This window comes from Manacus vitellinus, unplaced genomic scaffold (assembly GCF_001715985.3).
Source record: "Manacus vitellinus isolate BGI_N305 unplaced genomic scaffold, ASM171598v3 scaffold_6_pilon, whole genome shotgun sequence".
Lineage (NCBI taxonomy): Eukaryota > Metazoa > Chordata > Aves > Passeriformes > Pipridae > Manacus > Manacus vitellinus.
Genome location: NW_021940750.1, coordinates 11,467,911 through 11,480,644, shown reverse-complemented (window position 1 = coordinate 11,480,644; position 12,734 = coordinate 11,467,911). Strand labels below are relative to the sequence as shown.

The window sequence follows — 12,734 nt, the reverse complement described above, 5'->3', positions numbered from 1 at the left end:
CGGCGGCGGAGGTGAGCAGGGTGGGGGTGCGCAGAGGGGCCGGGCAGAGCCAAAGCTCACGCGGGTCTGGGGCTTGCCGTGTCCCCGGTGAGGCCGCGGGCGCGGTTCTGGCACCAGTTCCGTTCCCGTAATGCTGTGGCTCTCGGGCATTACTTCCCGCCGCGGGGAGGCCTCTTTCGTTTGCAATGGGGAAAATCGCTTTTTACCCTTTTCCCCAGGGAGCAATTGCTCCCGACAGTCGCCAGACAGCCGAGTTGTGATCCAGGAAGGTAATGGCTCAGTGATGCTGGTGCCCTCGCCCCCAGCAGTTCAGGACTTGCGTGTTGCCAGGCGGGCCAGATGGTGGAGGGGATGTGTTCCTCTTTTGTTCGTATACTTGAGGATCTCTGAAACACCCACGCTTGCCTCTGATCTGTGCAAGATTTTTTTGTTTAAAGAGCATTATTTGCATGGTTTCCTAGTATAAGACATAACTATAGGTATTTTGGTGCCGACACCTCTGGCCTTGATTTGCCGGTGGTCCGAGGAATGAAATCTGTCCCATTATCTTAAATACCTATTTTGAATTTGTTGAAGGGAAAAAAGTATGTTTTCTGTCTCAGGACTACTATTTAAAACTAAAGTATCATATGAGTGGCAGCACTGAAGTCCATTTCAGAGCTCTGATCTTCAGGTAGACTCTTAATTTATGAAGTGTGCACCACTGTCAAGTCCTAAACAAAATCCCTGTGCCAGTGATATGGCGCAGAACTGAACATCCTCAGACTGAGCTTTCTGTTAGGCTGAGAAGGTATTACACAATGCTGCAGTAATCCTTGGTCAACATAGGCCAAAGAAGTTGTGAAAACTCATGCTGGAGTTGGGTTGTTTGGAAAGGGACAAAGCAAGAGTTAATTTAGAATTAGTTTTCTCCCCCTTGTCAATATCAAGCCTACGGTTCTAGACTCTTTTTTTTTTTTCATTTGAAGGGAAGGTAATACGAACTGTGAGTAATACATGCATGTCTTAATAAAATATGTCTATGTTGCTGCCTGTAATACTTAAATTGTATGCAAGTAAGAAAATGCATATTTAAATAACTACTGAGTAAGGCAGGAAAAGCTACAGAATAGCATTTGTTTTGCTGGGGGCATTTTATTTCTATTGTGAGGGAACAGACATAATTTTATTAACTTTATTGTTTGTCAACTACGAATTTAAGTCACAACTTCAGATACTTCACACAAAACCTAGAGAAGTGAGCAAATCAGTTAGGAATTGTAAATGTTGAATTACAAACCACTGGAATTCTCTATTATGCTATCGTGTAAATACAGAAAAAAAAAAAATTTATCTCTTGGAGATAATTTTCTTTTTTCTAGTTTTGGTAGCAACCTGGAACACAATGGCAGGTGTGTTGCTTCTCTTTCCTTATCGTGTTATGTTTGTTTTCTGTAGGACAGATAGGCCCGAAGTGGCCTAATGGGCTAGTTACTGATTAACTATTTTTCTAACATGGTCAGCACTTCAAGTTTCAAGTATAAATGACCAAGAGGTTGCATCCATCTCTGATAACAAGTTGGGCATGATCCCAATCCTCTTCTGGTTGGAAGAGGGACTGGCTTGCACGTTTTGTAAATAGAAATGAAAAAGAGGTGAGGTAAGGAAATAAAAGTGCAAGTTGAAATGTGGGCTTTTATAACTGACACAACTGTGTAGCAACCCCAGAAATAAACCTGCATTTAAAAAACGCTGGAGGTGAACATCAGTAGTAATGACTGAAGAGACTGCTAATTTTCTAATATGTAACAGATACTTTAATGTCTGGCTAAAATGCTAAATATGAGAGTTCAGAACATTTTTCTAGATTATTCTCTTGAGTTTAATCCTCCCTGAAACAGTGTCTGAGATGAAAAAAAAAATTACTTTAAAAGAAAGAAGTTATTGTGATTGTCTTATGTTGATTTTAAGAAAAATAGGCTTTAGTTAATTTGAAAAGCTAAGGTGAGATTACAAAACAATCTGGTTAATATCCTTACTGATTTGGGAGCCCTATGAGAAAACTGACTTCTTGTAAAATTAAAAGTGTAAAACATACTCCAGAAAACCTTTGTGCTCTTTCACAATCATCTAGGGTGTTACCTGTAACTAGAATCAGCATAGTCTTTGATATCTAGATGACAGTGCTTTTCCAGACAATACCGTCTTATCTGAAAGACTGTGTTTTGTCTTAACTACCTTTATATTTGTGCTTGTGGAATGTGTGCTTTTTTTGTAATATGCAGTTGATAATTATATCAACTTTTGAGTAATATTAATTGAATTTTGTATTTTAGGGTAAAATCTTTGGGATATCTTTTTATGCGTTGCCCCGATCACTTGTGCCAGAATATGGTTATATTCCAAGGTAAATTAACAATGTATATTTAGACTTTACACCTACTTTGCTCTCTTTGTAGTATTGAACTCTTGTCAGAAGAAGGAATGCAATATTTCTTCCAGGTCTGCTAAAGCTTGTGGTGGATATAAGAATAGTTTCAACTGGGGAAGGAGGGATGCAGAAGTTAGATGGGGAATTCAGAGCCACAGCTCTCATTCAGTTGTATTTCTTTATACTTCTTGTCACTGATGGAAATTATTCTATATATTAAGTTTATAACAAAACTATGAAATAGTTTATCTGGAAAAAACAAGCTTTATTCTGAGAATTGAATTATGCTACTGTTCTATTCTCAGCTTTCTGGTTGATATTTGTGAATATTTGGAAGAACATGTTCATACTGAGGGACTCTTCAGAAAGTCTGGATCTCTTGTTCGTTTAAAGGCTTTAAAGGTATTCTGTAAAGCTGCTCTTGTTTTTCTTAATAAGCTGCATTTCACTTGATCATCTGCATGTTTTAATATTTGGACTCTTTTCAGTCATATTCAAGTTTTAATATTGGAAGTAGACTGGTAACATTATGTGCTTTAGAAATGAGAGGAAATCTTGTCCAAAAACTGACAGGCTTCCCTTTATTTTTAAAATATTTTGGCCTTGTGACTGAACAAGCTAATTAACAGTTGTGCACACTGGATGCTGTGAGAATATTTGTTTAGCAGTGTTCTCCTAGAGGGTGTGTACGTGGGAAACATGTAAATTACACATGTGGTCTGACAACATTGCCTGTGTCTCACTGTAGGTACTGTAGTTGGGTAACACATGACAAGGCTGAAACTAACTGTGGGGAAGATGTGATTGTCTTTTCTGACTTGGGCTAGAGATTAATGCCTCAACTTAAAATCTGATGATCTGTTGAAGACTTTAAATCATGTTTCTTATGAAAAATTTCAGAGTAAACTGGATCAGGGTGAGAACTGCCTGTCAGCTGCACTGCCATGTGATGTTGCAGGGCTTCTCAAACAGTTCTTTAGAGAGCTGCCAGAACCCATCCTTCCACCTCACCTGCAGGAAGGCCTTGTCAAAGCTCAGCAGCTCGGAAATGAGAAGAAAACTGCAACTGTGCTGCTGTCGTGTTTGATGGCCGACAGAATAATTGAAACTTTGAGATACTTTTTCAACTTTCTGAGAACTGTGTCATTAAGGTGAGTGTGAAGAAGAGTGGTTGTAAACAGGCCTAATTCCTTTAACAACTTCTCTTTCCAGGCAAGTGCTGTAACTTTCTGTGAGTGGTTTGAACTTTATTATCTGCAGACATTCATTAGAATTCAGTCACAGTCTTTTATTTCATAAATCTCCAAACTGGAGACTTGACTTTGTTCAAGCTGTATTTCTCATTCTTCTTTGGAAAGCAAAATTACCATAATCTAACTGATACTTTGCGTTCCCCAAAACTGAAGGGGGTCTATAACCTCTATCCTCTTGATTTCAGTGACATAGTTGTGCAATTACCTGGCCTGGTATGCATAAATCTACACATTAATCTTGTCTTGTTATGTAAGCACTTGAGTAAATTAGTCCATTTTTATTTTTTTAACTGCATTTGTCTTATTTGGTCTTTTCACTGCTGATATCCTGATAACTTGTATAAAAAACCTTTTCTTTTTAAGATCCAATGAAAACAGAATGGATAGCAGTAATCTGGCAGTGATTTTTGCTCCCAACCTCTTGCACTCAAATGAAAATGAAAAGATGTCAGCTAATATGGAAAAAAAAATTCGCTTGCAAGCTGCTGTTGTGGAAACACTTATTGACCATGCAGCAGAAATTGGTAAGTTGATAAATGTTTAGCAAAATGTCTCATTGCACCAACTTGTATGCAGCTTTTCTTTTCATCTTTTAAGAATAATTTAAAAAAATATTTCTTAACTAATCCAGGACAAGTACCAGAATTTATCTTGGAAAAGATTCCTGCAATGTTGGGTGTTGATGTCTTTCAATCTACTCCCTCACTGTGGGGCCAGGAAGACAGTGAAAATGAATCTCCCAGTGAATGTCAGAGGAGGAGGCACCGAAGTGTTGGGGGTAGGTATGTTGTGTGAAAGTTTCAAAACCAAAAAGAGAATTGAAACTTCAGGTATCCTGATCCTAAATGCTTGCTTTGTCCAAAAGCAGAATAGATGTCTGTGAAACTTGTTGGGCTTGACTTGCGAAGTCTATATAAGACTTCAGTAATCACATTATTTTATATTTACTCTGAGTTTATTCTAATGTGTCTGTTGTCTACCAAAAAATATATTTTGGTTTGTATGGATTTGTGAACCCAAATTAATATTCCAGCTTTTTGTTGAGTCAGCTGCAGATCCTGTTGCAAAACAGTAAAAGTTGAGTTGTTTGTTCTGTTTTGGTTAGGTTTGGGGTTTTTTTGCTGGTTTTGAAATGATGCTTTAACACATACCTTGATAAATTAAGTCTTGAGGAAGTAAGGATACAAATGGCAGGTCTGTTTTTAATTAGAGTAGCTAATTTGTGTTTTGAAGTGTAACTTTGATATTATTGGATACTGTGTGCTCTGGTATCACGGATCTGGGGGTTTGGTGTGTTTTTTTAGTTTGGGGTTTTTTTGGGGTTTTTTTTTGTTTGGTTTGGTTTTGGTTTTTTTCAATTTTCATTAGAGTTGGGTGGGGGTTTTTTTGCCAAATGTGGACAATCAAATAGTATATCCTCTCTTCTGCACTCTGAGAGGAAATACTGTGGAATACATATGCTTGACTTGATTCAAATCCACTATAATACTCATCTTGTATGTATTGCTATAAAAATATAGGTATGTATTTAGCTCGTTTAACTGGAGTGTTAAACCTGACAGCAATTGAAATTAAGGCTGTATGATTGTTTATGTTTAACCAAGGCATGTTTTGTTGTGTAATATGCTTTTCCACTGAAGAAGGGAGACCATCCCGGAGTTACAAAGTGATAAACACAAATGTTAACATTTTGAGGAGAATCAGTTAGAATTTGGTAGTTCTGTGGAACACGTTCCAATAGTAGGTAGATTCTACTCCTTTTTCAGATGTAGTAAAACACAGCATTACTACATTTTATGTTTCCAAAGATGAGCTTTTAAAAACTACGGGATATCCAGCAGATACCATAAAAGTACCACAGCCTGTAGTTTGCTAAGCTTTCCTGTGAGCACATGGAAATACAACTGTAGGTTGCAATAGCACTATAGGTTTTGGTACACGAAACAACCATTTAAACTGATTTCTTTTATTTCTTCCTGAAAAGAATACAGGTTAAACTTGAGTTGAAAATAGAGCAAGACAAACTTCACATTTAAATTTGATTGCTTGGTGTGTCTTGCATTTCAGATATTGTTAGTGGAGCATTGAATAAATTTAAATCTAACAGAACACCCTCCACTACACCTCAACAAGACAAAAGCGGTAGGTATTGGTGTATTTGTACTAAATAAAGCCCATGCAGTATCTTCTATATTTGTTAACTATATTCCACAATTTTTTTTTTATCTGAAGAATTAGAACTTAGTTGAAGATAAGTGATTAAATTTAAATTGTTTAAAACTGTGAATATAGATACATATTTATAGAGGATACTGCATTTACTGTAATTCTTGGAGCAGCTACAATCACTGCAGCAGTGGGCTGTGTGGTTTACTTCTGGGATTACACAACCAAACTTGTGCTTTTTAGCTAATGCACACTAAGGCTTCAGTGCAGTAGTGCAGCATTTTATCATCTTGGAATGAATTTGCCAGGACTGAAATTCTTTCACACTTACTCTGTCTCCTAAACTTATGGAATATGACTATACTTTTACTTCCTCCTAATACCTATATTGTTAATTAATGTGTGGGTTTGCATTTTCCTTTCTGATACTCTAAACTTGCAAAAACCCAACAAAATAAAAAACTGAACCCTAAGCCATACTGATTGCTTTGCCTGTTAAAATGCGTGCACTTTGGTTAAGCTTTTATAACAATTCTCTTTCAGAGTTAAAAAACCCAGAACAACTATTTATTTTAGTAAACCCTGAAACTTTTAAGCTACTATTACAAATTTGATTTTCTTCATTTCAGTCCTTTCGTCAGTGACTCCAGTGGTTCTTACTCCAAGTACCAAGCGTAAACTTCCAACTGATTGCTCTCAGGGCTTGTCCAGCAAGAAGAGACGGTCTTTTAAGCATAGTTTTGCCTTTGAGTTCTTACCAACTAGCATTTTTAACAGCAACTCAACACCAGCATCAGGTACAGTGCCTTCACTTTTTCCTCTGATGCTCATTACTTTAGTGTTCCTTGCACAACTTCCCCATCTCGTTGCATAGTGTATGTTTATGTACATTAGTAGTGTCATGTCACAAGGATTGAGCAAAAGCACAAGTTTTCTATTAATCTCTGACTTGCAGTCCTGATGTCCTTTTACTTTTTCCCTCCCTCTGTATCATTGAGGTTATACTCCTGTTTCTGTTTTAGAACACAAATCCATGCCTATGCTTCCAACCTCTTGAAAGTTTTTGCCTTCTGTCTCCTAAATGCTTAAATAGCTGATTTTAGCTCTATGTGAAATATGATTGTTGCTATTATAAAGGTTCTTTCATGTATCCAATCACTTCTTGTTTTCTCTAGATGCTAAATAATCTCAAAACTCTAAAGAATCATTTTTACTTTTGTTTGGTAGTGCTTTAGTACCACTTTATTCTACTAGAGCGCTTTCAGCTGTCAGGCTCTTCTGCAGATCCTGGTGGTTTTTTTTTTGTTTGGTTCCTTAATGTCCTGCCAACTGAAGTTAGCCTGAAAAAAATTTCTAGATTGGCTGTTTGTTTTGCCTGAAGATTATTCCCCCCAAATGAGTGATCTTAAACTTCCTGCTTTTATTTATGAAATCATTTCATGTTCTCTGAAATTCTTGGTTTTGTGCATAAGCAAATCAAAATCATGACATTTTGTAAAGATAGTATAATGCATGTGTTTCATAAAAAAAGTTCAGTAGTAGAACAGCAACTCTTTTCTTTATTGTTTCTTTAACCGTTCTGGCTAGGTACGTAAAAAAAAACAAATACTGCAAATAATATTGAGACTGAATCTAATTTTTCTTACTAAGCTCTTAATTTGAGGAACTGATTTGATGATAGCAGTGTGGAAACTTACTTGAGGTAGTGATATCAGTAGCATATAATTGCATTCCAGCCACTTTTATGGATGCTACAAGGAACAGCTTCATTTAATATTAAAGTGGAAGTCAGAGTAATTTCAAGCCAGCGCTCCACAAAATAAGAAAACCAATCTTATGCTGTTTAAAAACCCATTCTTCATTGTGTTAACTGTTAAGTCTGTACCTGAAAAAATGTGACTATTTTAAATTCATATAAATATAATTTTGTTCCTGTAGTTCACTTTGAAGCAAGTCCCTGTGTGTCTCTTGAGTCATCACAAACCTCACTGTCTCCTTCAACCATGGGTGATAATCATCTGTCTAGTACAGGGAACAGAAGAAGTAAAAGACTTGCAAGCAAAAAATTATACAGGTAATGTGCCTTAACTCTCAGAACATAAAGATAAATTGGAAAGATGGGTCTACACCTCTTGACTAATAATATGTAAAGTCTCAATCTGTCTCTAAAATTACCTTTTTTGGTAGCAACTTGTGTAGTAATCTTAAAATGACGAGATCTTCCAATGTGGCAAAATGGAGCTCAAAACAAAATAAGAACTGGTATAGTAGCTCCCTGTGCCTAGTAAAAAAAGGTTGGCAAGAAGGCAATAAGGTAAGTAAAACTAAAGGAAATAACCATAAATGTCAGGATGTTTTCACTGCCCTCCTGAAGAGTTTTTTTATGTGTCACTTCTTCCCCTCTCTCCTCCCAGGGCTGAATCAGGAAAGACAGGTTGTTTTTCTCCAAAGATAAGCCGAAAAGAAATGGTTCGTAGGTCATTGCGCTTGAAATTTGGTTTGGGGAAAAGCAGTAGAGAAATGGTAAGTATTCTGCTTCTAACCCAGTCTTCTTGTTAGTGTGCAGATTTTAATCCAAAGTTTTGGGCACTGATTTTCAGTAGCAAGAAGGACTTATTTTGTAATGGAGGGGATCACAGCATTAACTGGACCTGCTAGCTGTCAAGTACAAGAAGCCTGAGGTTTATTTTCATTGCAGTAACTGATCAGCTTGTACTGTGTTTAGCTGGGATGGAACAAGAGGCTGAGGGAAGGGCAGCTGACCTGAATTGACCAAGGAGTGATTCTGTGCCATGTAATGTCAAGCTCACTAGTAAAACTGGGATGGGGATAGTTTTTGAAAAGTAGCCACTTCTCAGGGGCTTGTTGAGAATTGATCTACTTGTTGTAAATGATGGCCTTTGTATGGTGTGGGTTTGGATTTTTTTGTTTGTTTGCTTTTGTCTGTGATGTGTCTTTGTCTTTCCTTTTTTACCTTTCCAATTCTCCCCCTCATTCTGTTGGGGAATGGGGAAAGCAAGCATGTGGCTGAATGGGACCTTGCCTGCCAGCTGGGATCAACCCCACCACACTTGTGATCAGTAGGTCTCACAGCTCCTGAACTTCTGACCTTGCAAAGCCTGTGCACAGAATCACTCTGTTCAGAGTGTGATTAGGTCTGCCTTACTGCAGGTAGGCTGTTCCCTACCTAGGTCTACAGAGAATCAAGGGAAGATAAAATATGGCCAAGAAAATGCTGCTGTGGCTGATTTGCATAGCCTTTTCCTGGAGGTTAATCTGTAAATGAGATTACAAGTTTGTATAAATGCAACTAACACTTTGTGTTTGTTCAAGAATATTGTATCAGGATGTACAGTTGGCAATAGATCTGAAAATATTGGAAGGCGTCTTGCAAGTCAGCAAGGTTTGGAAAACAGAATGGAATGTGGAAAAAGGGATGGACTCTTCAGCCCATATGCGAATGAAAAATTCCCTAAGAAAGGTAATTATCTTACTGAGTATATTAGATGGGGAAAACTCTTACTTTTGTTTTTGTAAAGCAAAAGTAACTTTATGGATAAAAGTATAAAAGCAATTGGATTAGAAGTGTGCTTCTAGCTAAAGTTACTTTAGTGTTAGTGGCTTCTGGGGAAAAAGAATTGGTTTAGGATAGGCTTGCTGTGTTTGTAGTGCATTTTAGTTGTTCTGTTTTGTTAGTTGAGATGCATGATTCCAGTTCTTAATATTGCAACCTTTTTTCACATTTCTGAAATTTAAAGGAGCAATGGTGTCTTTAAATTCAATGCTGCTTGGACAATTAGTTTTTTAGTAAGAATTTTGCCTATAATTATTGTTAAAATCACAAGATACTCTTCTTAAACATTGATATTTATTTTAAGGTTCAAGGAATGCAAGCAAGTCAGAAGAAAACTTGGTAACTCCAAAATGTGACAATAAGGTAGTTCACCGTATGTCATGGAATAGTCCTGCTGTTATGGATTCTCAGGTGATCAGCAAGAGTGAGCAGATTCTGCCAGGACACCCTGAAATGAGAGTTGGCTCTTCAGAATCTGTTTCGTTATCTGGAAAGCCACCACTTGTTCCAGATGAATTCAAATCCACAACTGTAAGCAAACAAGACAACAACTTGGAACTTGTGCTTTCTGAAGAGGAAAGTAACTCAACTGCAGAAACGTTACTGAAAGTTAAGCAAGCCTTCTCTGCATCTGGAAGTATTCATCACAATTTGATAGGTGATAAGTTTTCTCTCATGACTGTGGCAGGTGAAACATTAAATGAAACTCTGTGTCCCACGGGGCTCGCTCCAGGGAAAGAATTGCTAACTGAAGAAGTTTCTGAAAATCTAGCAAATGTAAAATCCAGAGAGCTGTTGCACCAACTTAATCAATCTTCTGCTGCTGATAAACAGCAATCAAAACCCCCTGAAATTAAAGTTTTGGAGAAAAGAAACTTTAAAACATCTCTTGAGATTGAACTTCAGGTCCCAAAACTAGATACAAAAAAAGCAACAGAATTTCCTGTGCCTCAAGTACTGGACAGGGGAGACAAGTTAACTGTTCAGAACAGTTCAACAAAAGATGACTTAAACAAATTAGATTTCTTTGGAAGGAAAGAGGAAATAGAATTAATACACTCGCAAACAGCTGAAAACTGTGTGGTAAAATGCTGTAATTTAGAAGAAGGTACTGCTAAACTTTCTTCAGCAGGACAGCTTCCTACTTTACAGTTGCCTAAATTGCAAAATGAAGTAGGCAACAAATACTTGAAAGCTGAAAATTCTGCTAAAACTTTAACTAAAACATCAACTGTTTCTGATAGTGGAAAGGTTTCTGACCACATACAGTGGTTCAACAAGCTTTCATTAAATGATCCAAGTTCTGCAAGCGAAACTAAACCACCTCTGAAATTTCAACGTACTCCAGTTAGACAGTCTGTAAGAAGAATGAATTCCTTGTTGGAGGCTAACAGACGATCTGTAAGCTCTCAGCCACTTAAATCAAGCAGTGTTTGTTCACCACTTGTTAAATCTTTGAGCTGTGATTCTGCACTATTCTCCTGCACAGAAAAGCCCTCAAAGAATTCCATGGTTTTGCCGTGCAGGAGTGAAAGTATGTGTGACCAAATTTCTGTATCTCATAAGCAGCTAGACTTAACATCTAAATCACTTTGCAGGCCATCAAATCCATCAGAGAAGCCTGATGTTTCTGTCAGACCTGCTGGAATCCATGATCAAAAAGTGACTGTTCATCCATCAAAATCTGTTCTAGAAGATCTAACCAATCATGAAACGGTTAAATCCAGTTTGAAAGTTAATGCAAATATAAATATTCAAGGTGCTGCCCCAGAAAAATCTACAATTGCAAGAAGTGCTCCAGGAAAAGAAAGAGTTCGTTATAGAGGTTCTCCAAAGAATCCAATATCTAAAGTGAAGTTGCTACCAACTGCAAAGCCAGTAGACTTATAAGATCAAATATCATGTCTAAACGGGTTCATTGTAACTTGGTTAACCTTTAGAAAGATCTAAATTTTTATGACTTTTTTAAAATTCTAATTATTTGTAATTTTTGATTTATTTTAACTGCGTGAGTTGTGGAGATGTACAAATATTAATTTGGTTTGTGTTGAGGTTTTCTTCATTTACTGAAACTTCTGTAAATGCTAGTCAGTTCAACTAAATGAATTTAACTTCTAAAACAAAAATAACCTGTTTCTACAAATGTTTGTGTTAGATCTCAAATTTGATTATTTAAGCTTCTAAAAACATGCTGCATCTCCCAAAACAGTTTTTGCAGTATTTAGATTAAGTACCAAGTTTAAAAAAACCCCAAACTTCTCAAATATTTAAAACAAAACTAACAGACATCGGAAAGAAAATATCTTGATGCTGAGTAGTGGTAGTTAAAGCTATTTACTTTTTAGTTTTAAGTGTGTTGTAGCACTACTCGATACTACGAAGTTGGATCTTATATGAGCCTACTTCTTCTGAGACAATGTTTTTTATTTCTACTGGAGTAAATTGGGAGCATATTTTCCTTATTGAGTAGGTAAATGTCAAAATAAAATTCGTGCGTGCACACACACTGGAGAATTATTAGAACACATGGAAAACAAATGTGAAGTTTATTCAAAAAGCAAAAAAAACTTAAAAACTTCATCCAGTGATGTGCTCTGCAATAGGTACCAAGTATTTTCAGTTGTGAGCAGTAAAATGTTTTATTTTAATATGAGAGGGGAGTTTTAACTTATTTTTAGAGCAACAGAATAGTGTTAACTAGATGGTGCAGAAGCTGGTTTTAGATGCTGAAAGTGTTTCAAGAGATGAATGTAAGAAGCCATAGTGTGTTAAAAGTTGATTCGCACAGCAAATGTTTATATTTTTTAGAATGAAAACTGTTTATGTCTGTCATCAGTTGTAAAATTATTTAAGAGTAAACACTTGAAACTATTCATTAGCTTTTTATAAATGCGAATGGTTTATTGGCAAAATGTTAGAGCTGAAGCACTGAATATTTTGGTTTTAATAAAACCATTGGTTTTTTCCCTTTTCTGAACTTGTTCTTCTCTAATGACTTAGAAAGTTAGATCATGTTGTTATATGCACACTGTAGGCACCAAAATTAGTAAGGCTGAGAAAACTGAAGTCAGAAGCAAATTTGTTCTGGCTGTCTTTTTTGTTCATCTTAGATACAGTTTGGTGATTCTCACAACTAACAAAAGGCATGGTGCAACACAGTTTATCAGCAGTAGTCTTCTGACCTTCTTAAGCAGTATGTTAATAAAAGGAATAGTTCTTTCTGTTCCCTGCCTCCTTCCCTATGTGTCTGCCAACTTGCAAGCTGAATCTGTCCAGCTGGTTGATCTGGTGGAAACCTCCTCTCTCACTCTGTTTGCTACATTACTGTTAA

The 12,734-nt window shown here is 36.7% G+C and overlaps 1 protein-coding gene across 2 annotated transcripts; it reads left to right on the top strand.

Annotated features, from left to right (window-relative positions):
• The first annotated feature begins 2,321 nt into the window (after window positions 1–2,321).
• Window positions 2,322–12,627, top strand: ARHGAP11A (Rho GTPase activating protein 11A). 2 transcript variants are annotated; one of them, XM_029964191.1, is made up of 11 exons: window positions 2,322–2,386; window positions 2,716–2,812; window positions 3,311–3,561; window positions 4,027–4,187; window positions 4,295–4,441; window positions 5,731–5,805; window positions 6,459–6,626; window positions 7,768–7,903; window positions 8,244–8,352; window positions 9,163–9,310; window positions 9,708–12,627. In XM_029964191.1, the coding sequence occupies exons 3-11, from the start codon at window positions 3,497–3,499 to the stop codon at window positions 11,291–11,293; spliced, it is 2,595 nt and encodes an 864-aa protein (XP_029820051.1). In that variant the 5' UTR covers window positions 2,322–2,386; window positions 2,716–2,812; window positions 3,311–3,496; the 3' UTR covers window positions 11,294–12,627. The 2 variants fall into 2 exon arrangements, with proteins under 2 accessions (XP_029820051.1, XP_029820052.1); XM_029964192.1 differs by lacking the exon at window positions 5,731–5,805.
• Window positions 12,628–12,734: the final 107 nt, after the last annotated feature.

What these genes read in the sequence shown, in the direction of transcription:
- ARHGAP11A (XM_029964191.1), top strand. Translation starts at nt 3,497, where the DNA reads ATGGCCGACAGAATAATTGAAACTTTGAGATACTTTTTCAACTTTCTG. An exon ending in GCAAGCAAAAAATTATACAG is followed by an intron (nt 7,904 to 8,243) that starts GTAATGTGCCTT and finishes CTCTCCTCCCAG; the next exon opens with GGCTGAATCAGGAAAGACAG. An exon ending in TGAAAAATTCCCTAAGAAAG is followed by an intron (nt 9,311 to 9,707) that starts GTAATTATCTTA and finishes ATTTATTTTAAG; the next exon opens with GTTCAAGGAATGCAAGCAAG.